At 38.9% G+C, this 27,607-nt stretch overlaps 1 protein-coding gene across 7 annotated transcripts in view; it reads right to left on the minus strand.

Annotated features, from left to right (window-relative positions):
- The window catches only part of LOC134629304 (myosin-10), a 79,235-nt gene that overhangs the window by 48,021 nt on the left and 3,607 nt on the right, over positions 1-27,607 (minus strand). For all 7 annotated transcript variants that reach the window (XM_063476535.1, XM_063476537.1, XM_063476533.1 and 4 more), the window contains exons 2-3: positions 23,176-23,557; positions 11,088-11,244 (exon numbers count right to left, since the gene is read on the minus strand). In XM_063476535.1, the coding sequence (XP_063332605.1) occupies positions 11,088-11,244; positions 23,176-23,520 (502 nt within the window). In that variant the 5' untranslated portion in view covers positions 23,521-23,557. The remainder of the gene's footprint in view (positions 1-11,087; positions 11,245-23,175; positions 23,558-27,607) is intronic.

Genomic DNA, 27,607 nt, shown 5'->3' on the forward strand with positions numbered 1-27,607 from the left:
AATCTCAATTAAGGTGCTATTTATGAGCAAAGTGACCACAAAAAGCAGGGCCTGTTGGGAAAGCCCCATTACACAAAGTCAGACCAATGCAGCTCATTTCTAATCTACACCAATAAGATCACTGACATTTTGCAGATGAATGTGCTTCGTGGCTAAACTTGCAGCTGGATTTGAATCACATTAAGAAAACGTGAAAAATCCAAACCTAAGCCTCAATTAATGTGCTTGCACGGTGCTGAGGTCAGTCTGTACTTTGCGGTCGTGTGGCAGTAAAATAAAATGACACCTTCGGGGTTGTGCGAGTTTATAGCGTCTCATGAGCTCTGAGTGAGACAGCTTCAAGCAATAGAGGAGAAATTAATGATGATAATGATGTCATGGGAAAATACTATTTTGTCCTCCCATCAGTGCCTCCTTAGGGAAACAGTCTCCTCTCCAGTTACACTGTTGTCTGATTAGCTTAAAGTCCAAGGCTTAGATTTGAGTCACTAGACTCAGACATGGTGTGTTGTTTCTGCATAACTTAAACTAAAACCCAGAAAATCTGCGTCACTGACATCACAATCACCAAAGGTTGTTATGCAAAAATGAAGAAAATAGCAGGATAAAGATTATTTATTAACCTTGGCAAACAGATGTAATTTGACAAACACTATCTGTAATTTTAATTTACAATTCAAAATTTGATTTCGAGATTCTGGTTTAGCTCCCTGAGGCAAGCAGATGACCCATATGTCATAAGGCTAATGCTGAGGCCAGCCCCAAGGCCATTACTGTCTTCCCTTGGTCTTTCTCCAAGCACCTGGTAGTACTTAATGTGTTATTATATTTGAAATGCACCTACGAACTGTTTGCCATTGCCAATAACTGCACCAGATAATGCTCACACATCATAACTCTAACATAACTATGCAGTCCTTTGGGCTTTCGGAGCACTCTTTGAATATTTTTGCTTGGAATGCTTATCCCAACAAAATAAGACTAATCCAAGTTATGTAACAAGAGAATAATCCATAAGTTTTAATGATGTAATCACAACATGGTACCAAACTATAAAGCTACAAACTACATCTCACTTTATTAAACATGCGGAGAAAAAATATTATCAGCTGATTGTGTGAAAGTTTGAAGAAGACTGTTCTATCATCTTTCATTCTCACTAAGGTACGTTCTTGTATCTCTTGATGAGCAATAACTTGTTCATTAAAGGGCCCAATCTCTGAGGTCATTAATTCTGTGACTGAAGTGCAAAGTCTGCACATTTGTTAAATGAAGGACTTAACACTGACTGATGATTGGCAGCTGATCCATTAGGAGATTGAGCTGGGTGAAGAAAGCCATCAATAACTCAGGGAAAGACTAATCTTTTTTTTAGTTAAACCGCAGCTAACTGAATGAGCTTGTCCTGGCTTATCCAAAGAAAGGTTTTCTCTGAAATAATTCAGCAGCATAATGTAACTGGTCTAAGCACATTGCAGGAAAACACAATATTAAAGTATAATTTCTCATACATGAATACATTGAATACTAAAACCAATACCAATGTTTGGAAAAGTCCATCACTGCAAATGAGAAATGTGACGTGAATCATAACTTTTTGTTCTTTTTGTAGCACTTTCATAAGGACAGGAGTTGCTGCTAAGAGAAACAATTTACACCCCTGAAAAAGCAAAAGACAAATTTTAAGTTTTTTCCTTTGTCCTTTTTTTCCAACTGTTGAAGAAATTTGACGTGCCATCTGGAAATCCTTATGCATACTTTAGAGATGCCTGTGGATATCGACCTAGTCACAGACAAGTGTCTACAGCTTGTCCATTGTGTACATAGGCCAGCCAGACCGCTCACGCAAGTAGAAATTGTGCAATCAACCAAAACCACACCCTACCACAAAGAACATCAGCAGTAATGACTTTAAAATGGAAACTACATGCACTAAGAATAATTTACACCATAGATCCCACTCTCTAAATTTGTTATTTTAGCAACACTGTCTGTGAAACTAGATGAAAACACTGATTCATGTTACTTTTTGACATTTTTTAAATGTACTATCCATGCTCCAACAAAGCATTTAGAAATAATAAAAAGATAGACTGTTCACTTGAATTCTTTGCCTCCTAATGACTTTTAGTGGACATCCGTGTACAGGACAGCAGTCATATGTTACAGTCCTCCCACTCACACTCCCCTTGTGGGTGGAAACAAATGCTTTGTGAGGGCAAAAGACCGAGATGTGTTGCTCTCATATATACATGAGGGCAACAACAATGAGCACATTTTTTACTTAACGGTCCACTATGATGGACTGTTAAGTGCCATCTGGACTTAACAGTCCAGATGGTGCCATCTGGAAATTTATTATAACATGGTTCATATGATGGCTCTCTGCTCTTTACTGCATATTTTGTATATAAATTTCAAGAATATTAACATAAATAAATAATGGTGGTAGCCAGTGTTAACCCCAGTCTCCTAGTAGATACATCTATGGTATCAATTTCAAAATCCTACGTTGCCTTGTTCTCAAGTTAACGCATTTACAAGATTTTCAGAAAACTTGACCTCTGACCTTGACCTTGTGTATCTGTCTTGTCCGAGATTACAAGACAGATACACATATTATTATTATTTTGAAACTCCTACATCATTTTGTTCAAAAATTTTCAGAAAACTCTACGTCTGACCTTAAGGTCAAAGCCACCGACACTCAAACTTGTACAAGATTTTTAGTAGATGCACCTTTGGTATCAATTTTAAACTCGCTTCGTTTTTGACCTATCGTATTCACAAACTGGGTGTCCACGCTGCTTGCCTGCCTGGTGAGCTGACGATAACACCTCATCAGCCTTTCAGGGCTGGGGAGTTAATTATAAAAAAGTGAAAAGTATACCCAAATCCAGGGACACAATTATGGAACTGTAGATTCTTTTCTTTGGCTTAAAACTTCTAGAACTCTAATTTACACTATCCATGAAAGTTAATATCCCGACTCATTTTGTCCATGTTGTGTCCTGGGCTGGACTGTTGCGCCAGAGGTGAAGGTTTCCTAAAGTGCTGACTGCGTTCCTTTGGGGTACAATGGTGGAAGGTTATCTGACTGAGGACACAGCTGGATGGCTCATCAAGGACAACCTGGGTTTCCTGGCTTTGACCAGAAACTTCCTGCAGTTATAGACTCCAACAAGGATAACAGCCCATGTGCACATGGACTAAAGCTACACTGATCCTTTTGGATCTCTCATGTGTTCATGATAACTGCAATGATACATGGATCAACACATGCAAACACAATCCCTCGTTAGCGCCTACCTTTATCACACATCTCTCCTTACATTCACATCCCTATCTGACCTAGACACAAAGAGAACACCCCCAGAAAGCTGGGGTGTCTCCTTTATCAGACTGGCTGCAGACACAGAGGAAAGATATGATCCACCGTGAGGCTGCCTGCTTACATTCATTGAGTTAACAGCTGGGCTGTGATCTGCAAACCTTCTCAGACTGTGAACTGCTGATTACTGCCAGAGACATGTGGAGAGCTGAAATACATCAAAAATGTAAGCAATCTAATTTTATAAATATAACAGTGGCATGGCGGTTAGCACTGTTGCCTTACAGCAAGAAGGCTTTGGGTTCAAATCCATCATCTGGCAGCAGATTTTCAGTGTGGAATTTGCAGCTGCCTGGGTTCGCTCCAGGTACTCTGGCTTCTCCCCACAGTCCAAAGAACATACAATTAGTGGGGTTAGGTTAATCAGAGGTGTAAATGGTGGTCTGTCTTTTTGTTTTAGCCCCACAACATACTACTGACCTGTCCATTGTGTTCCTTGCTTCTTGCCCTATGGCAGCTAGTGGAGGAACCTATGTAACTCTGGATCCTGTTTACAAGTGAAGGAAGAGTGGAGCATGAGGCAGACAGATGGATTTGTGCTGCATCTGCAGTCATGCAGACATTGTATCAGCATGTTGTGGTAAAAAAGAGTGTTGAGCATGAAAGCAAGGCTGTCAATTTACTGGTCGAACCCTAATCTCACTTGTCCTGAGTAGTGACCAAACAATAAGACGATGGATACAAATAGAAGAAATTAGCTTCTTCCAAAGGGTGTCTAGGCTCTCCCTTAGTGACAGAATAAGTTCAATCATCCAGTAGGGAGACAGATTAGAGTTGCTACTTCTCCACATCGAAAGGCTCCACAGTTGAGTTTTTTCAGCCATGTCCTCCCATGAAGAGGCCCCAGGGCAGACCCAGCACACCCTGGAGTGCTTACATCTCTCAGCTGCTTTAGGAAGGCCTCGGTATGGACTTGTGTCTGTTCAGATGAGACCTCCCCTGCCAGTGGCTGTTATTTCTGTGACATTACTTATTGGTCATAAGAACTGTTTTGTGGGTTTCGCATGATTACTGATGCTCTTGCCAGCTTCACATGACTCCATGCTGATGAAAGGCAGTGGAGATTTCCCGCAGGACATATAATATTATTAGCTTAAGTAAAAGAGTTTGAAAATAATTCTGAATGCTTGATTTAGATATTCTGAAGGGGAAAATGATCAGATTACAAAAAAAAGAAAAGCCAGAGTGTTTTCAATCCAAAGATTTTAAGATATTACGTAAGCACAATAAACTACATTGACGATGATACAATTAGATGCCTGAAAAGGTCGGCATTGATTCTGTTACAAACTGTTGACAGTGAAAAATCTGGCGATGTCTTGCAGCATTGACACAAAAACAGAAACTCTACATGTGGCGTTTCACTCTGTAGTGAGAGAGGGGAAGAACGGGAGGTGATCTTAGCTCCCGACAGTGAGCTCATTGTGATACTGTGGCATGCTGGGCCTGGGCCAGCGACCATCACTGAGGGCTAATGCCTGTATTTAGGAGTGGCAATAAACTCACTTCAGAGACCAGGGCTGCAAATGCAAGCCGTTACTGAAGTGTCACAGTGGGACAAAATCACAGTGGTATAAGGAGGGAATCCCATTAGCTGAATGGTCAAGGTAATAAAGACAAACCTAAAAGCTGTCTCATTAGCAGGAGGAAGTGAATGCTTAATGTCTCTATACTGTCTGTGAAGAAAAAGGAAGCTATAATGTTATGATATATTAGGTTCACAGAGTAGATAAGTAGACATTATCTACCAGTAAAAACAAATTTCAGTAAATGAGCTCTGACTATCATGTACCTAATATCTTCAGTATAAGTGAATATTGATATTGAAAACCGAGGTTTAAACACATTAATTATACATTTGAGTTACCGAATTACAGGTTGTCATCACAGTGAAGCGCTACAGAAGATAGGTTGTGACTTGTGACTAACAACTTGTCAGCCAATGAGCATGTGGTTTCAGTCACCTCTGCTCCTCATTCATCACATCCATTTATAAAACACCAAGATGTCGATGGCACAAACCCTCATCTCAAGGCTTCACTAACCAGTGGGTGACATCACAGTTTGTTCGGTCCATCTTTTAGGCTGAACTCTTTAGACTCCAACCCCACTATAACTGTGAGTTAGATAGGACTGGCTGAAGTCAATATCTCACTGTATTTCCTCGCTGCATTTAAGCAAAACAAAGCCTGAACCTCACTGTCAGATCACTTCTCATTATTTTAGGTTTAGGTATATTAGGTTACATGGCTATTTAACCGTTGTTTACACTTGTTTAAAAAAAGAATACTGCTGGGGCAATCAACAACACTTAACTGTGGACCAATCACAGTTCATCTACATCATTCAAATGTTCTCCTATGCTGAGAGCTTTCTCCATAGTAGGCGTTAAAATGACCTTAAAATCTGAGTTCTATGAACTACACTGCTCTCTAGTACTGGGTTGTACCTCAAATGGTTATTAGAACAATTAAAAGGTTCTTGCAGTCCAAAAGTGTCCAGTGCCCATGACGACCAGACGACAGACCTCAAGACCATCAGAAGGGTCAGGAAAATGCCACTCACAACTGACTCAAACCGACACGGACCTGAAGAGAAGTCAAATATTACCTATCGAAAATGAAAGACTGTATTGGAACTTAACAGCCAGTGAATTCCTAACTTTGAAAAATTGCAGTCTATGAAGAATTGACACAGCAGGAAGAGTAACACCTGTAATAATAACATATGTGGTCTGACCTTACAACACCTCCATCCAACTGCTTCTGCTAAACGCACAGACCAGCAGGATGAAAATGGATAAAGCAGCCACCCTTTTAGGTACATTTCTGCCTCTCTAACCTTTTTTTCTACCACCACTCCAAATTCACCCAGCTCCTTGAAATGCAGTGTTTCTGTCATCATTTAATGCAGTGGTTTAGGTCTATAATAATCAGTACCAGACAGAAAAACCTTTCCAAAACAATATGACGACTATATATTCACTATCACATATTTACTTTTCCAGTTAAACTCAGGTAGTTGGGTTGCATCCCGTGTGGAAACTATAGGATCTGCTTTTTGGATGATACTGACTTGGATGGCGCCATGTGTTGGGATGAATCTGAGCTATAACTACAGAATAGACATCTGAATTATTGCTGATTCTGAAGAACACTGCAGCGTTTGGCATGGGAAGCTATTTCGTAACACAGAAGGGGCTTTTCATTGTTTATTAGTTCAACGCCTCTGAGCAGTTATACTTATGACGAGGCGCCAAAGGGACTTTTACAGACCGTTAAAAAGTTTGAGTCCTGCTTTCAGTGCCCTGTACCAAATGTTGTCCATCATCATGAGTACACCCTGTAAATATGAGGTAACCATTTACTACTGGTGAAAGGCACCAGGGTATCCCTTAGCACAGAGGTATCTGACAGTAATTATTTTTTTAAACCCAAAACATCCAAGCAATCAATCATTTCAAACCATTTTAGGGCTATTATGGCAAAGGACTCTGTTGTGGGCAGTACTGGGGCTGATGGTTCAGCCAAGGACTTACGCATGGAAACAAATCGAATGAGTTTTTGAGAGTCTGGTTTCGTGGAGCATTTCTGAGAAGGGAAGTTTGTAATGAAATCCGAAAGGAAGATTTACTGTGTTTGGGAAAAACTGACAAGAAGATTTAGATTTTTATTCAAAGTATTCATACAAATTGAAGTAATGGAAATCATTCAGGTAGTCTGCACATCAGGTGCAAAATAAATCAGTGGAGACAGCTAGAGTGGCAGCCAAAGACAAATAAAAAGAAAGCAAAGAAATCAGTGAGAGTAAAAGGGAAAATAAGACATACTAAAGGATGGAAAAAAGGAGGAAAAAAAGCCAGTACAAATCAGTTCTCTTTTAACTCATTATACTAGATTCATAATAATAGTGGACAATTAGGTAACTCACATTGCTGACAATGCCAAAATGATATTGTACAGTGGACCTACAACTATGCAACAAAAGAGCAATAAGCTAGCAAAGTGCAATAAGTGATTTTCTAGTTTCTGCTGAAAAGGGTGAACAAGAACATTTAGAGCAACAGTCGATGGAACAGCAGTGATAGTTATAGATCCAGTTGTGAAAATACCCTTTAGGATAAAACCTGACTTAGATGTTTCAGTGCTCACAAACACATTTGTTTGTGCATTTTTAAATGGGATAAAAGTGCAATTTTTGTGATTTTAAAAAAGAGCATCTTTAGTAGATGTTTTGGACCACTGATTAAAAATAATGAGCAAATACTTCCCACTTGCTTTAAATGGACTGATATGTACAGAAAGGAGTTTAAGGTTGAAAGAATCCAGCATCAAGCCTCAGGTCACAAAGTCACCAAATCCATTACAGCTACAGATCTGATCAATGTCAGGTGGAACTACATTCATTTAGACTGTATGTTGCGGCACTATAAACTTTACTGAGCTGGTTTTATCACACATTTTTGACATTGTGGTTTATAATAAGATGTTCTTACTATAAACTTCTGATTTTCTTTATAAAACTGACCTGTGTTCAAGAGTAACAAAGAGCTGCGCTTTGGGAAAAACCTCAATAAGCCAAGATGGATCTAGCTAGAGCTGACCTGATGCCCTGATTAAACACCAGGGAGGGACTGAAGAACGGGGTCTTTCTTCATTTCCACTGAAACAAAGACCTCCTGTTTCGTAACCCCACCTGGGACACTTAAAGTGGTGTTGTTGCATGGAGACTGTCGAAATTTAAGACAGCTTTTTCTTTCTTTAATGTGTTTTTTTTCTCAACAATTTCCTCACAACACATTTACACATAAATAAATAATAAAATTAGCTTCTCGAACATCAATGAGTCAACATCAAGAGCGAAAAAGAGGACAGTTATGTAAAATATCTGGACCTGTAATCAATGACAGATGTGCAGTGAGTTTCAGAGGTCAGCTTGCACACACCGACTTTGTTAGATAACACTTCATTTAACCTCCCATTTGAGCAATGACAGGCTTCAGACAACCGTGAGTCGTTAATATGACACTAAGCTCTGCTCCAAAGGTCATAAATTACACCCAACAAATGATTTCTCACTTGTCTCTTGTTCTGCCACTGCAAAGCATAACTATTAAAAGTGAAAGGTCAGGTCTTAATCAGTGAAATTTTAATAAATCAATTTGACATAACAGAGGCTGGAAATGACATCTAATACCAATTTGCTAATATATGTTTCTTGACACAGCTGTTTTCATATCTGCATAAAATAGCTTCAGTCATTTGAAACATTGTCAGCTCTTCTTCTGATTGTATTTCTAAAGATATTTTTGCCCACTGGTGGCATCTAGACCGACCACAGCACCTGACATTTTTATTCAAACAAATTACAGCTAAGTGGAGAAACTGGTTCCCTTTCACAGAATAGTTTCATTACTTATATCTACTTTTAAAGCCAGACTTAATGTCTAAAACGTGTTTTTACAGTTAACAATTCATCATTAAGTATATGTGTTATATTTTATACAGAAATCTATAGTACACTTCTCAAATTCAACTTACATTCACATTTACCGGAAAAATATTTAAGCCAAAACTGATCACTGATCCTGGCATGTCACTTGATTCATGTCATGTTATGTTATATATATTGATATCAACTGACATGAAAACAATATATATTATGGCAAGATATTTTCCCTCATTCTGCCCAGCCTTAATTAACCACTGGGGATTCAATTCAAGAGAAAAAGCTTTAAATGTCCTCATCTGATCTTTGTACTCAATGTCAGCAATATTGGATTATGGTTTTTGCATCACAGCAATGAAAGAACCAAAACAGACATTCCTGTTATTTGATGAATTAAATATTTTTTTCTAAAAAAAAATAAAAATAAAAATAAGACTTTCAGCAATATTTTTTTCACAATATGTCTATATTCAGATTTTAAAAATTATAAACACCCTGTTGGGAATTTCATGCATATTGCCTGCTCCTACCAGGAAATCTGATAATATAAGCCACTTTACAGTTTCCTGCCAGCTTGGAGAAGAGAGAAAGAAGAAAAACACCCATCCTAATCTAGTGTATACAGCTGGAAATTCTCTTTTATTAACCAGGCTGCCGAAATGCTCAGGGCCAAGGTTGAACAGCAGCTGGCTTTCACTAATCTTTAACCTACAAACCTCCTTTTCAATCACAACTGTTTATTCTGATATGAACACAAATGGGTTGGACTAGCATTAAAAATTGCAGGCCCCATCTGTGAGCTTTAGACACAGACAGTAAAGGCAGGCAAGAATGCAACCCACAAAAATATGACAGAATCAAAGCTTTACTAATTGACTTGTCTTGTAACCCATCCCCAACCACTGCCCTAGGGTGTTACTGGGCCCTCTTCAACAAAAAAATATATTTCATATTAATTATTTAATTTATGTGCACCTGTTTCACTTCATTGACAGTTTTTACTGCAGTTCACTATCACAATAATTTCTCTGCTCGCTCTCTAAATACAATAAAAACCAACAACTGTTAAACTGTCTGAAAACAAATGTGGAAAAATCTTGAGTCAACCGCAACCATCTCAAAGTCAGCCCAAAAGATCTGTACTAGCGGCTCTTTTGCTGATAACGTTACAGCTGTAACCCCCCAAGATGCAAGCCCACAGTGAAATAAACACCCCTTTACTCCCCCCCACTGCACCCTCCCCTCCAAAAGCAGTCAATCTAGGGGGAAACACGGCCATGCTTCCACGCCCACTCAAGCAAAAACACAGTTTTTAGGAAACAGAGGGTGTGAAGAAAAGGCTTCAATCACAAGAAACTTGCTGGGCTTAATGACAAATTGTTACAGAAGTGACTGAAAATATCCCATAGCCTTTATGTAATTTAACCCCCCCCCCCACCATAAAACATAAAAACATCTGGGGTTTAAAGAAAAAATGTCTTTGTCACTAATCACATCAGCATGATGATGTTCCCATGTTTTTTATTCAAAGAGGGCAGAGCTGCTTGTTGACGCTTTCTGTGTACCAACATGGAGACACAGCAAAGCCTAAAAGGACCGACGGGACTGTCCAGTCTGTCACCACCCCCACCGGTCAGCCCTCGCAATCACACAAAGGATCTATTGTCGAGCACAATGGGGTCACCCTCTCTGTTCTCGCTGGTCTGATCCTAGTCAGTCACTGCTCATAGAGCCTGGATGCTTTCCAGCTACAAGGATCTTCTAAGACAACATTGAGCCTGGACAGCCTTCACTCACAAGATTCTGTGATCCTACGATTTAAACTGTCAACTATGTCAAGGACAAAAATAAAATCTGATAGATGTGTTTATGGAGAAACCTTCCTAGTAGTGTTATTGTCTTGTCTCAAGACATAACCTCAAGCTTTTTGCTTAGTGTTTGTTGTGATTTTATTCCACATAATACAAACTTAATTGCAATTTTGTGGCTATAGAAAGCTCCTGTGTTTGTGAAGGCCGGTAAAAGTTTAAAAATCACAAGTGATAACACTGATAATCCCATCTCTAATTTGACACTGAACATATTGTGAGGAGATGTGACCTTTCAATGAACTAACAAAAAAAGAAAAAAAAAAGCTCCAACCATACAGACATCCTTAGAAGTAACACCTTGACATTCAATGACATTTTAAAGTGCAGTAAAGTGGTATTTTCTGTAAGGGTTGTGGATTGTAGATAAGAAGACTTACCTTGGAGCATGCATCTGTATGCAGACTCTGAGATGGCATATATGTGAGGGGGCATTTCGTGCCTCTTTTTGCCCCTGTACATCTCAATGATGTTTTCGGAGTAGATGGGCAGGTTTTTGTAGGGATTTATGACCACGCAGAAGAGACCAGAGTACGTCTACAAAGAAAAGAAAACATGGTCGAGTGTTAATTCCTCAGCAGCCCTAATGCAAATTTATGACATGGTTAATATATTATATTACCTTTAATGTATTGATTACAGTGGGCAGTAAATGGGACTTGGATGTAAGGACAAATCTGTAAGTAATGTGCTTCAACAGGAAGTATATTTTGTGTCTGCAGTACATGTGTCGTCCGCATCACTTAAGCAGGAACACGTCACTATGCCAACTAAGAAAACAGACCTTTAAATTGAAATAGTTGCATTTTAACCCAAACCATGATCTTTTTCTGAACCTAACCTAGTAGACGGTAATGCCTAACCTTAATGAAGTTACGTATTTTTAATGAATAACTTGGTTCTTTAGTCTGAGCAGCAAAATCTGTTTGTCTGAACAGCATATTCATAATTCACTCCCTTTACGCTCATGAGCTCCACCTGTTCATGAGGCGATCCGCTTTTCTTGTTTGTGATGATGAGCATAACCAAAGTTAGCTTCATTTTGAGCTAAGGGTTCGAATTAACAGTTTAACATAGAGATCAACAGACTTCTATTTTTTCTATTTCTTGTAATGTGCAATACTTCCATACACAGTAACAGTACAGTACTCTCAAGATAGAAAAAAAGTATGCATGGACTGAATTCAGATATGTTTATTTTCTCTGTTTTCTTTGAATTATTGTAGGGTCTATATAGAGATATAGAACTGAAATTCTATCTTGCATGGAATTTTTTTTATTACAATAGGAATGTAACCAGCAGTAGGTTGTCAAGGCATAATACTTGCTAACATAATCCTACATTGCTCAATATAGTGAATTTTATTTTGCAGAAAGATAAAAACACACAATTTATTCAGAGAAAGATGTGATTGTTTAAATAACTGTTTCCCTGTATTAACAGGCAGGTTTTTCGTAAATGGGAACACATGAGTCTGATCTAGTCCAATGTTTCCTATCAGACAATTTGTGAATACTACAAATCCTCTAAAAATCCATTTTACTTAAGAACAAACTGGTTCATACAAAATGTCCTGAAAGTCCCACTGTGGTGCATATATTAAAAACTGTATACAACTGGAGATTTCTCAGTTTTCTTTCTAATATGTAGAAATAATGTTTTTCTCTGCATTAAACTGGTGGCAGGTTTACCCAGAAATCCTTTAACTAACAACAAAAATCAGAGGCAGCGGGAGGTGATTTTAATCCACAACAGAATATCTGCCTTTTAGCTAAAAAATGCAGACAGGGCAGGGCTGGGTTAATCCCTGACATGTCTGCTGCTGCTGCTAGAACATTAACTAAAAACTGTGTGGGGTACAGAGTGAAGAGCAGATGAAAGCAGATTAATTATCTATCAGTCGTGATCAAGCCTAAAATTAAGATGCAAAGAGAGTAACAATACGGCTTTGTTCCTCCCTGACACTTTATTATCTTCTCTCCTCCTCACAACCCTTTTTAAGCTTTTACTCCTTTTTCTCTGTACCTTGAGTCTCTTTTACCTTTCTAATGTATGCGCTTGGCTGGGCTGAGAAACCACACTCTTTAAATGATGTTGTCTGCAGCAGCCTGTGGCCCCGCTAACCCAGTTGTTGAAGTGGAACAACGCTGATGAAAGGAAAGCATGTTTTGGGTGCAGACTGGACTGTACATGCAAGTCAGTGAGAGAGAGAAAGCCTTTCCCTTGGCTGGAGTTTCACACCACACATTCATGTAAATGCAAAACCGACAGTGTTCACATTTACTTAATTTTTTTCTGAAGTTATATTGGAGTTCAAGTTAATCGAGATCCACTTCTTGTTTTTGAAATTCAATAAATGTACAGTAAGCCTGTAAGTAATCATGTTGGATAATAATGTCAACACTGGCCAGAATGACTCTGATTAGGATTTTTGCCATAATGAATCAGCCCTAGTCTGATTCAACAACCCATTATCAGTTAAAACAAGTGTACTTTCTTTAAAGTATTATTTTGTACAATACACTGGAAATGCTCATAAACCAAAGTCATGCATATGAATACAAAAGATTATTATGATTTAAGATTCGATCCATATTGCCCAAATAGCCACTGAATCTAAAATCTTGGCACAACTTAGCACACTAAATTCAAACACTGCTGGTAATGGAGTTGCTAAAGTTGCTAAAACAGAGTTAAAACTAAAACCTGCCCAGAAATGCATACACCCCTGAGACTTACACACAGTATCACTGAAGCCCATGTGTCTGGAGGGTGGAGTAACATCACCAGATGGCCAACAACCCGTCCTCCCCACCTACTCTATGTGCACAGATGCTGTAGACACAGCTCTGCTACAATCTGGCCAACGAGAGATTTGTTTCTCTGGCATCATTAGCAGTATTTGAACACCAACATTACTATACAGTATTGGCGCTGACAATCCTCCAGCTAACACTTATATACTTTGCTAAATGCCATCAACTATAAAAGGTAACTTGAGCTTACAGGATGTATTTGAGGGAAACAGTCATAATATCCACTTCATAGACCCCCTACAGTGGGCACAGCGCCAAGCAGACAGATCAGTGATCCTGACCAGCGTGGCCCACAGGCAGTGGGGAGAGGGATGACTCAGCTGGCTGTCCTTCATGGTGGACCTCAGGGGGTATATGCAAGATTAGTGGGGCTCAGGGGCAAAAGGGTTGGCTGCCTACACAACCAGGCAAAGCAAGATACGAGCCAGCAAGCATCAGCCATAACACCACACCAGAGCGCTGTGGTTCATTTCTGTATCAAATGACTTTTGACAAAGTAAATCTCCCCATAGGAAAGATACCAAAGCAGTCCTGTGACAAAAGTCATATTTTGATCAATACTTGTTTTAAAAAATTCAAACTTGAAAAAATTCTGGATTTATTAAAAATATAAAAAGAAGACACTTGTTTTTTTAATTAAGTGGATTGTATTTAACTTTAATTAACACTTCATTGAATAAATAAACTATCAAAATAAACTAAATCCACCACAGCTTAGCTAAGAGTGGATCTGGGCTTTTATGGAAGGGCTAAATGAAGCTAAAAGTACAAATGAAAATAAAATTCAATCACTTAAACAACCCAGTATAGAATCGGATAACCATAACTAATGCATCTCAGATTGTAGTGTTCATAAACTGTGCCCAGTACCCTGAGAGACTCTGGCCAACAGAGAAAGCTTTAACACAGTCTGAAGGGCTTTCTGGCTCTTCAGAAACATCCAGATAAATTTCTGTGAACTATGCAGTGCTTAGCAACAGGACCTGACTTGGTGGGAAAAAGGGAGAAGATTTCTGGCGTCTCAGCTTTCCACTCTGACATAGCGGGGCAAACTGGGCTCTAGTCTTTGCTGACTTCACACAAAAAATAGCAAATGCATTTACTTAGCAAAACATGTTTTAATTATAACCATTCGTGCCTGGATAGAAGATTTAAGTGTGCTCTAAATCTTTAGGTGTTCCTAATCTCATTCAGCAGCTTGATTAAAATATAGGAATCTGTGGGCTAACTTACATTCAAGCAACAGTAATAGCTGAGGAACCCCCCCCCCCACCAAAAAAAAACAACCAAAACCAAAACAAACCAGAATGTGAGGAGTAATAGCTGAAGTCACCTTGTGACAGAAGACAATAAGTCTTAAGGAGGTAAGAGGCAAGAACCACAAATATCTCATTAAATAATCTACACCCAGACCTATGGAAAACACTAGGTCGACTAACGGAGAAAACCCAAACAACTGGCTAAAATTGGAATCCAGGCAAAGCTACCATTAGTTTATACTTCTGTAGTGATGTGAATATGAATCTGTTAGGGTCGAGCGGTGGCTGTGGTTCAGGTGGCGGAGCAGGTCGTTTATCAGAATTTGAGTAACTGAAACATGTATGTGATGTTAGCATGCCATCTCCAGCGTGCAAGCTTCCTTCAGTCCACACACTCTTGAGCTCTTTCCACATTGCCCCATGGCAGCATGTTTGACACAGAATTATCTCATTTACATTCTGCAAAGAGGTTTATGTCAGCGCTATGCTATGCTGGCCTGACTTAAAAGGTCATACAATCCTCAAAAGCAGGACGGGAAAACATGCAGAGTCAGGAATGCTAAAGCAGCTGACAAACACAATGCCCCATGCATCCAACTCAAATCTCTTCAAACCCTTTGTTTATTAATTTCACACTGGGGAACACTGGTCATGTAGAAAAATCAAAAATAAATGATAACTTAGCAACACAAATTGTACCACAGAGATTAACAGAAAGGCATTTCTATGGGCCTCCAGAACAAGCAATAACAGCAAAAAGCCTACGCACATCGGCTGTTAATTAAAAGTCACTTTTCTCACAGTAAAAGAGAAAAAAAATTCAGTTATTTGAACGCACAGATGTTGCTTATCAGTGAACAGAAAGAGCTCTGTTAAGGCAGTTTGGTTACAGTGTGACTCAGCAATGATCATCCATGAGCAAAGACATGAGGCCTGGGTAATTTCTTTGAATCTCATAAGCCTTCTTTAAAATATACAAACACATTTTTTAGAAGAGCATTTGGAGTTTTCTGCTTATTTTGTTTTTTTTACACTTGGGCTTTTCTTTTTTTTTTTACACTTTACCCTTTTAGGTCACACTTTACACTGAGTTGTTTTTTACAGCACATACAGAGTGAAAATCTGGAACAGATTATTCATTTTTTCCAGTGACCTACAAAGAGATTACATATGATCTGCATTAGAAAATGTCCTTTGATTTTTCTCATAAGGTCTGATGCTGTCCAAACACATGGCAAAACTTATAATCCTAAATCCTTCCCAGCATACACTAATGTCAAGGCCTTTTATTGCCAACAAGTTACTTAATTACAGTAATAGTATTTAATTACAGTAACATATTTTATTTTAATAAACTATAGTTTAGATTTTATTATTATGTTATCATGTTGTCAGAACAAAGTGCCACTTCTGTACCTTCCGGCATGATGGCGCCTGTGTTTGGCTTCGCCGCTGCCGGGTGTAGCTGGTCTCGCTCTATTGTCATGTTTTTTCTTTTTACTCTGCTGTTTTTTAACTGTTTTAATCATGTATTGGCTGCCTTGGTCTACGATCGTCCGACGCTGCTATCCATCCGGTCGTCAATGACGGCGAAAGATGTTTTTTCTTTTTCCTTTCGTGGGACTTTCCATTCTCCACATTTTTCTCCGCACTCTTTTGGTACCTTCCACCCTCTGCCTGTGACTGGATCTTCGACCAGCGTTTTCAGCGTTCCCCGTAGACGACGCAGAAAAAGAGGAAAGAGATCGGGCATCCAGGTGAAGTTTAGGCTTCTCTGGCGGCGGGGGCTGATTGGAAAGCGATGTCGAGCTTTTTCTGTCGCCTACGCACATGACAGCTACATGGAGAGGAATCTGTCTACCAAGGCCCTACTAGGATACAGGGGGCCTGGCTCTCTGAGGTCGTGTTATCTCAGAAGGGTTTATCCAGACTCTCCTGCCGACTGGTTTTTCATCCCCTCGGTGAGTGGAATATATGAACGTGAAGGCTCTGATCCCGAGAATTTACGCCCTTTAATTCAAGAAACTCAAGCTTTTTCCAACACAAATGTCCTCACCCCGCTGTCTATGGCGCTCTTTAATGCCCGTTCTTTGACGAATAAATCGTTTGTGCTTAACGATTTTATTGTTTCTAAAAATCTGGACTTCCTGTTCTTGACTGAGACTTGGCAACGGGGGTCGGATTATTCGTCTACTATTGAAATGTGCCCAAATGGCTTCTCTGTCATTAGCCAGCCACGAGGATCTGGTCGTGGAGGAGGCCTTGCGGTGGCATTCCGGAGCCGTTTTAATTGCCGTTCAGTGAAAATTGGACACTTTCTGTCTTTTGAACTACAGCTCATCAAAATCGGAAAGAAGGATCCTTTCTACTGTGCGTTGGTTTATCGCCCTCCTGGCCCAAACAGTTCGTTTTTAGCCGAGTTTAGTGATTTTCTGTCCTCTACTATGAGATTGTCTAAACTGCTTCTTGTGGGAGATTTTAATATACATGTTGATGATGAGTCCGACCTCTTTGCTAGGGGTTTTACTAGTATCATGGACTCTTTTCATTTCATCCAACATGTATCGGGCCCTACACATAACAAAGGCCATACACTGGACCTTGTTTTTTCTCTGGGTCTAAATATTGATTATATTTGTTCTAAGGACATTTTTATTTCTGACCATTATTGTGTCTTTTTTAATATGTCCTTTTATGAGCCTATGTCTCCTGTTCATCGGACATTTATTTCCCGCACTTTAAATTCCTCCACTGCACAGAAGTTCTCTGATGCATTTAACTTAACATTATCCCCAGAAAACGATGTTGATTCTTCTATGGATCTATTCAATTGTCATTGTCTTTCGATCTTAGATGAAATCTGTCCGCTTAAAATGAGACCTGTGCTTGTTTCCAAGTCTGTACCCTGGTTAAATGACGACATTCGTCTTATAAAACGTAACTGTCGTAAAGCTGAGCGGTTATGGAGGAAAACCCACTTAAATGTTCATCTTCATTATTTAAAGGATCTTTTAGTCTCCTTTAACAATGCTATTAGAGTTGCGAGGGCTGCTTATTTTTCTCAGTTGGTTGCTAAGAGCAGAGGTAATCCTAAAGTTTTATTTGATACTATTACTAACATTATTACTCCTGCTCCACCTGTCGCTATTATTTCTTCTGTTGAAGATTGTGAAACTTTTCTTGCTTTCTTTTTAGAAAAAATTAGCAACATAAGAAAAAACCTGTCTTTTTCAGCGTCTGCGCTGTCAGTTCCCACGCCAGCTCGGCCTGTTGTCTTAGAAGATTTTTCACCTATTTCACTACCAGAGCTGGGAAAAATAGTTAGTGCAACAAAACTATCCTCTTGCTCACTTGATTTCTTACCTGCATCATTATTCAAAAATGTCTTTTACTCTACTGGTTCCTGTATTCTTACTATAATTAATATCTCTTTGGCTTCGGGCATAGTCCCTGCCTATTTTAAAAATGCTGTTATTCACCCCTTGTTAAAAAAGCCTATGCTGGACCCATCTCTTACTAGCAATTATAGACCGATCTCAAAAATTCCGTTAATTGCGAAGATTCTAGAGAAGATTGTGGCTAAGCAGCTTACAGCAGTTTTGGATAAATACAGTATTTTCGACAAACTTCAATCTGGCTTTCGTAAAGTTCATTCCACTGAAACAGCCCTTCTTAGAGTTTCTAATGACATTTTGTTACAAAGTGATGCAGGTAAATGTTCTGTTCTCTTAATGTTGGATCTTACGTCGGCCTTTGATACTGTTGACCACTATATTTTACTTAACAGGCTGAAATACTGGGTCGGTGTCTCTGGGACTGCATTGAAATGGTTCTCCTCGTATCTCTCTGAACGATTTTCTTCTGTAGCAGTTTCTAAGTATAGATCATCTCCTGCGTCCCTGTCTTTCGGTGTGCCACAAGGCTCTGTGCTAGGGCCACTACTGTTCCTAGTTTACTTACTCCCTCTCCAGCACATTTTGAGCCCTTTTGAGGATATTTGTTACCATTGTTATGCGGACGATATCCAACTCTATATATCTTTTAAACCTGAAGAGGCTTCTAAGCTGCAGCTCTTAAATGTGTGCTTGGAAGCCATTAAAGGCTGGTTGGCTGAAAACTTCCTCCAACTAAACGAAAATAAAACCGAAGTTCTCTTATGTGCCCCAGATAGACATATACCCAGTATAATGAATGCTCTTGGTCCTCTTTCAACGTTTGTAAAACCATCTGTCAGGAACTTAGGGATTATCCTTGATCCTGCTCTTACGTTAGATAGTCATGTTAAATCTCTTGTTCGGTCTTGCTTTTATCATCTAAGAAATATTTCTAAATTGAGCTCTATAATATCCTATACCGAACTGGAGATTGTTATTCATGCTTTTATCTCTTCACGATTGGACTATTGCAATTCCCTGTTTACTTGTCTAAACAAAGGTTCTTTGGAGCGTCTGCAGATCGTTCAGAATGCTGCAGCAAGACTTTTGACGAAAGCTTCTAAATTAGGGCTGCCACGATTAGTCGACTAGTCACGATTACGTCGACTATCAAAATCGTCGACGACTGATTTAATAGTCGACGTGTCGTTTGAAGCTTTGTAAGATCACAAAAGACGCAGAAATAAGTAGTAGGATTTAAGAGTGTAATAACGGACTGAAACAGAAGATGGCAGCACTGCATGTACAAGGATGCCAGCTGCCATTAAACCCCGAAGAAGAAGAAGAAGAAGAAGAAGAAGTAGCTCTGTCCCAGAATTCATAGCGCAGCCCAGCTCAGTTTCCAACAATGGCGGCAGCTAGTTAGTTTTAATATTACTGTTATTATTCTTTCTGGGTCACAAAATAAACGTTTAACATATTTTCAGGCGAGAATGTAACTGTGTAAACCTCAAATATCTGGTCAGTTTATCAAGACACCACATATTTTCAAAAGCGCTCCGACATTTTCGGAGACGCCTGTTAACTACTAGCTCAATAGCTAGCCGGGGGCAAGGCTCACTACAGCCCGTGAGAACACCGGACTCCCGGCAAATCGTTTTCAAACCCACCGCCGTCTTTCGCTACTTAGGTTTAACATACATAAGTCACTTAGATAACTTAAAAATGTTATTGTTTGGCTTTTTTAGTATTTAATTTGTTCCTGAGCAAATCGGTTTGGCTGAGATTAAAGTGATAGTTTTTACACAGCTGAATAAACGTCAAGCAGACAACTGGTTATCAGAAGTGTGAGATGCTCCAGAATATACTCCGGTGTCCTGTTATATTTTAGATAGCAAGGAGTTTATTAAACTTCACCGAAACAATCTGCAAATTTCATTAAAATTTAATAAACTATCATCTTGTCTTTATTTTTAGTTAGCACATATCTTAAACACTTAAAGCTGTAAGCTAATGATAGTTATATAAGAGCAGATGCATGCTGGTGCAATAAGCTGTACGTTTTTTGTCCAACGGATGCATGATCTGATTAGTCGACTAATCGCAAAAATAATCAGTGACTAGTCGACTATCAAAATAATCGTTTGTGGCAGCCCTATTCTAAATATTCACATATAACACCGTTGCTTATGCAGTTACATTGGCTTCCCGTCGAATTTAGAGTCCATTTTAAGATTCTGGTTCTAACTTTTAAGGCTCTTCAACAACAGGCACCACCATATATTATTGAACTCTTACAGCCCTATGCCCCTAGTAGGTCTCTGAGGTCGAGTAGTCAGGGCCTACTTGTCATCCAGAATACGAGACTGAAAACTAGGGGTGATAGAGCTTTTGCTACTGTGGCCGCCAGACTGTGGAATTCCCTTCCTCTGGACTTACGATCTGCTGATTCATTGATTACTTTTAAAAAACAGTTAAAAACACATCTTTTTAAAATTGCTTTTTGCTAACTTTGTTTGTATTATGTCTTTTTAATCTGTTATATCTTGTAAAGCACTTTGTGATCTCTATCTAGAAATGTGCTATATAAATAAAATTTTACTTACTTACTTTTTACTTACTTTACTTACCTTGGTTTTTAGTGTCTATAGTATTGTTTAAAATATTTACACTCAGTAGTTAAATATTCTGCTAAAATACATCAAAATAGCTGAAGAAAAAAATATCAATTCAGTTAACTATTGATTGATTGATTGATTTTTTTACTTAGCAGGGCTAGGTAGACCTCTGTACTCTTGGGGCTACTGACCAAATAAATTAGCTTTGCCAATTCCAGATTTATATTAAATTAATGGGTGCCAAATTTCAGTAGCAGAGCACATCAGATTTAGAGAAAGAAAGTGATCATGACCATGTGATGTCACTCCTGCAACATATCGGAGTCCAAAAAATACACGGGACAAATTGCTGAGCCGAAAGCAGTCTCAGTTACGCTTACACTTTTCAAAACAAGACAAACAATCTGAAATAATTTTCAACCAAATAATTTCAAGCTAAATTATAAAATATTATGAACTAAAAGAAAAAAAGAAAAAACACAATTGCACAAGCCTTACATTCTGCTCTAAGTAAAATACCTCTAATTTCTAACCATGCATTCAAGTGTGAACATGGCAGCCGAACTGTACCTCCTTCCTGGGTCTCAGGTGGCCCATAACCTCTGCATTTGTGCTATTCCAGGAATGCATATCATTAAGTGGGTAATAATCACAGGGGAAATCAGCAGATAATATGGGACATGAAGGCTTGCTCATTGAAGGAAATGTGTTTTTTAGACTCTTGAATTGAGAGAATCAAGTGTGAAATAGAGGAAGTATATTTGTTTAGGTTAAAATGAACCACATGTTTAATAATCCTTGTTTTTATTGTATAATGGACCAAGTAAAACAACTCCTAAGGCATTAAATTAGCAAAGTTATTTGCTAATTTAATAATTAGCAAATAATTATTTGCTAATAAGGGGGGAAGTGATGTTTCTCCATGAATGTTTTTACCAGGAATCCACCATTTCTGTTTAAAGCATTGTCAAATGAATGGAACTAGGTATTCCAGTTGACCCTCTCTCTCACTGTTAAACGCCACTGTTTTTGGCTAGCAAAACTATCACCTGAGACTAGGGCTGCCACAAACGACTATTTTGATAGCTGACTAGTCACCAATTATTTTTGTGATTAGTCGACTAATCAGATCATGCATCCATTGGACGTAAAACGTACAGCTTATTGCACCAGCATGCATCTGCACTTATATAACTATCATTAGCTTACAGCTTGAAGTGTTTAAGGTATGTGCAAACTAAAAATAAAGACAAGGTGATACTTTATTAAACTTTTAATAAAATTTGCAGATTGTCTCAGTGGAGTTTAATAAACTCAGCCGTCTGCTTCTTGCTATCTAAAATATAACAGGACACCGGAGTATATTCTCGACCATCTCACACTTCCGTTTAATCAGTTTTCTGTTTGACGTTTATTCAGCTGTGTGAAAACTAACTTTAATCTCAGCCAAACCGATTTAATCAGGAACAAATAAAACACTAAAAAAAGCCAAACAATAACAGTTTTAAGTTATCTAAGTGACTTATATATCATGTTTAACCTGAGTAGCGAAAGTCTGCGGGGGGTTTGAAAATGATTTGCTGGGAGTCCGCAGTTTTTGCCAGCTCGAGTGACCATTGAACCCCCCCCCCCCCCCCCGGCTAGTTATCAAGCTGGTGGGTAACAGATGTCTCCGAAAACGTCGGAGCGCTTTTGCAAATATGTGATGTCTTGATAAACCGAGCAGATATTTGAAGTTTACACAGCTACATTCTCGCCTGAAAATATGTTAAAAGTTTATTTTGTCAACCAGAAAGAGTAATAAGAGTAATATTAAAACTCAGTAGCTGCCGCCATTGTTGGAAATTGGAACACAGCTACGATACCGGAGTTGCTTCATCTTCTTCGGGGTTAAACGGCAGCTGGCATCCTTGTACATGCAGTGCTGCCATCTTCTTTTTCAGTCCGTTATTACACTCTTAAATCCTACTACTTATTCCTGCGTCTTTCAGGATCTTACAAGGCTTTAAACGACGCTTCGACTATTAAATTTGTCGTCGACGATTTTGATAGTCGACGAAATCGTGACTAGTCGACTAATCGTGGCAGCCCTACCTGAGACTCACATGTCAGTGACACAGAATACATATGACTCTTTGCTAAGAAAGTGGGAAGCACCTGATCATAATCACAAAAATTATTGACTATAGTTATTCTCTTACTTACATGCAGTTTTAAAATGTTACCTCTGTGGGATTTTTAACATTACAGTAATATCAATCACATTAACCAACCTAACCAAACCTATACTGACAAGTCATAGTAAAGTAAGTCATGTCATGTCAAATGATGACAACTGAACTGCTGAAGAAGACATTTCTTATGAATTGTTGTACTTCTTTATAACGTACAAATACTTACATAAATAAGGCCGGAGTAGTAGCGGTCCTTGAGGTTGTGAAGCACGGATGCCTCGTTCAAGCAGGTCAGTTCAGCCATATCCTCCACCTTGGTGAACTTGGGCGGGTTCATCTTCTGGATGTCATCCTTGTTGATCACTGCCTTCTTCCCGTTTTCTGCTAGCTCCACCACCACCTCATCTCCACGCTCCTGTTGAATACTTGCAGCCTCGAAGCCGTGGCGTTCTGATGGAATCCATACCAACCTTTTGGCAGTCCAGTCGGCCTGTGCTGCCGGGTTGTATACCACAGCGCGGTCCACAAAGAGGTACCGCTCCGGGTCCTCCTGTCCACTCCTCTGTGTCATTGCTGCTGGAAACCAGAAGCAGAGCACTCTAGGCCACCTGTAGAGAGCAAGCAAAGTATGAAGTTCATCAAAATGTAACCAATTTTGCCACTAAATTGTGAGTAGTACCCTTACTTAAAGATGTGTGAAAAGTTCAAACACCAAGGCCATTTTCAGGCAGATAATTGAATTTAGTAGGAAAAGCTACTTTTAGCTTCTCAGAGGGACTTGCCGCCTCCTGGAGTTGAACCAGGGACCTTTTGCTAGTTAGCGGAATGTGAAAAAATTAACTATTAAAAACATGTTACAAAAGGCAGGTCTCAGTAGGACATGACAGTGTGGCAGAAATTGAAATTGAACATGCACAACACTACGGGTGAGCTAACGAGAAATTGACCAATATCACTGTTTACATCTTTGCCTTTCCTGGTGGGAGAAGCCATAATGGCTTCTGTGAACAAACATCTAGCTGTGCTACGTCAATATTTCAGTAGTAACCGTAGGACTTCACTCAAATCAGATTATTACCAAGTTGACTCGAGTTGCAATTTTAAGCCAAATATTAGATTTTCCCATAAAACTAACAGAAGTAGGAAAAGCTACTTTTAGAAGAGTAGCAGAAGAGTAGCAGAAGAGTAATAACTATGGATGACATAAAATTCACAGAGTAATCTATTACTTTAGCAATGAAATTTAACAAAACAAGTAAGGCAGTAAGACAAACAGTTTCCATTTCTAGCAGTTTCTGTAATGAGGGCTATGAGAGCATTTATTAGGTTTAGAGTCAGTGGTGTTATGGATTGTTGTGCATAATGATGGGTCTTCACTTGTGATATGAGTCATAAACATTTACAATTCGGCTGTATGTGAGTAAAGCCAGTTTACACTAACTTAGCATGACTAAAACTTTAGCATCTCTGTGAGATAGTGGATATAACGTCACATCAACATTCAATTTTAACAATTTTTTCTAATAAGTTACATTGCCATAAAGCATGTGCACCCAGAGATGTAAAAGTTAAGCAATAGTAACATAGTAAGTAGTAAAATACCTAATGGCTACTGTTTATCTTATATCAGGGTTTTTCCTGGTTTAAAAATGGGCCTTTGGTGGGTGACTATATGAGTATGCTCAATGTGTCCATGTACAGTAAGATAACAGACCTGTACACATTCCTGGTCTTTAAATAGACAAAAATGATTGCTTAAATACTTTAGTAAATTCCACCCAAATAAACAAAATCAAAGAAATGTATTACAATGCTGATGATTTTCCTTTAGCTCTGGCTAAAACCTCTTTGGTGAAGGCCAAAAATTGTTTCTCTGTGCAGGAAAAACACTGCATTCTAAGGTAACGAATGCTTTTCACCCACATTTGGTGGAAAACTACTGACACTACATCTAACTACTGTGAGGGAACATCATGATTCACACGGACATTTCAGTTATGACATGATTCCATCAAGATGTAACTCAGATAGTTGAGTGCTGGCGGTGGTTAAATGTTTCTCGGATGATGCAGCTTTTGTAATGGCTGCTAAATGTTGGCTCTTAGCAAGCTCAGATGGTAATGACTGGAATCCTTTTGAAAACAACAGCAATCAGCTTCTTCAAAACAAAGCTGTGTTCTTAATAATTTATGTCATTGTTTCTGATTTGTAACAGTAGCTTTTACTGGGGTAATACATTTTACAGTTTTGGTTTGTGGTTATGATTGGTTGTGCCAATGTGAAGCTAAATACTCTATAAACAAGCAGTTAGTTACATTTTTAACATTAACTTACATTATTTTTAATAAATTGACAACATTATTTTATTGTCAATTTTGATTTACTGAATAGGTTAAGGGCAAAGTTGGACAGGATAGGGATCGCCTATGTGGTTTGATGACAGCTATCAAATCTGGTGTGCTAGAGAAAGGACTTGGCTAGAGAACTACCTGACTGGTTAAGTCATGAGTAAAGGTCAATCAGTAATGGGTACACACAGTATATTCGGTCTACAGCTTAACTGGAATACTTGGTTCAAAGATAAGCTAGCAGAAGACCCAGTAAACATATCAATCCTCCCTGCTAAAGCTACAACCACACAATCTTGCAATCAACACTTCAGTCAGGACAACATGGATGATTGTGCAGTAGGGCTGCCACAAACGATTTTTTTGATAGTCGACTAGTCACTGATTATTTTTGCGATTAGTCGACTAATCAGATCATGCATCCGTTGGACAAAAAACGTACAGCTTATTGCACCAGCATGCATCTGCTCTTATATAACTATCATTAGCTTACAGCTTTAAGTGTTTAAGATATGTGCTAACTAAAAATAAAGACAAGATGATAGTTTATTAAATTTTAATGAAATTTGCAGATTGTTTCGGTGAAGTTTAATAAACTCCTTGCTATCTAAAATATAACAGGACACCGGAGTATATTCTGGAGCATCTCACACTTCTGATAACCAGTTGTCTGCTTGACGTTTATTCAGCTGTGTAAAAACTATCACTTTAATCTCAGCCAAACCGATTTGCTCAGGAACAAATTAAATACTAAAAAAGCCAAACAATAACATTTTTAAGTTATCTAAGTGACTTATGTATGTTAAACCTGAGTAGCGAAAGACGGCGGTGGGTTTGAAAACGATTTGCCGGGAGTCCGGTGTTCTCACGGGCTGTAGTGAGCCTTGCCCCCGGCTAGCTATTGAGCTAGTAGTTAACAGGCGTCTCCGAAAATGTCGGAGCGCTTTTGAAAATATGTGGTGTCTTGATAAACTGACCAGATATTTGAGGTTTACACAGTTACATTCTCGCCTGAAAATATGTTAAACGTTTATTTTGTGACCCAGAAAGAATAATAACAGTAATATTAAAACTAACTAGCTGCCGCCATTGTTGGAAACTGAGCTGGGCTGCGCTATGAATTCTGGGACAGCGCTACTTCTTCTTCTTCTTCGGGGTTTAATGGCAGCTGGCATCCTTGTACATGCAGTGCTGCCATCTTCTGTTTCAGTCCGTTATTACACTCTTAAATCCTACTACTTATTCCTGCGTCTTTTGTGATCTTACAAAGCTTCAAACGACACGTCGACTATTAAATCAGTCGTCGACGATTTTGATAGTCGACGTAATCGTGACTAGTCGACTAATCGTGGCAGCCCTAGTGTGCAGTTACATCAATTAGCTCAAATACCACAATAATTTGTGGCAAACAGTAAAGTCTGAGGAAAGCTACTGTTAACAGGTTTGTTGTCAGGCTGCGTTAACTGACTTACAGGTCTGTAGCAGACACACCCGTCTTGCAAAATCTAGACAACAAGCTCAATCCATGAGCTCTAATAAGGAAAGCGGATCACAGTGACTAAAGCTCTGTTTATAGTCACTGCATTGGTTGTTGCACATGCCAACCATGATGTGATCACAGCCCCATAACCATTGTCTGACGTGGTACAGTATTCTCCAAGTTGATACCAGTTATCCTATACCATTAGTGCTAATATAGGAGCACAAGTGCTAGAAACAGGAAGCAAGGTAATTTGTATCTTTTCAAGCTGTTGCAGCACCTCCCACTCTATAAACTAGAGATTTCTGAGCTCCTACAGTGCAGACCAATGCACTCATACACTGGGTGTACATGGCCGGTCACAAAAATCTAGAGGTGCACCACAACTACACCAAAGTGTGCTCCACGTCAAAAGTGACGCCACAATTGCTTGAAAACAGCGGGAATAAACAGGCCATAAGACTACACCAACGAGAAAGCCTAAAAGCCAAATAACACTACATGTAAAAGGTTGCTGAAAAACCCTAACGGGTTATATTTTAAGATGTTTTTTGTTTAGTGAGCAATAAAAGCGACAGAATGGGAACAAGGAATAAGAACGCAAGGAAGAGCAGATATAAACAATCATGTGACACTGTGATGCTATCATTTATTTAAGGTGGGGCAGTGCACATTATGTAATACAAACACTCAGGTCTGTCATGTACAAGTGCCAGATTTAGCAATACAGGCTAATTTATAGCCCCTAATAGAGGCATGTATTGTTAAAAAAAGGAAAAAAAGGAAATGCACACAAGCACTTGATCACCAAATAGTAGTAGAATAACAAC

This window comes from Pelmatolapia mariae, linkage group LG6, assembly GCF_036321145.2.
Source record: "Pelmatolapia mariae isolate MD_Pm_ZW linkage group LG6, Pm_UMD_F_2, whole genome shotgun sequence".
Classification (NCBI taxonomy): domain Eukaryota; kingdom Metazoa; phylum Chordata; class Actinopteri; order Cichliformes; family Cichlidae; genus Pelmatolapia; species Pelmatolapia mariae.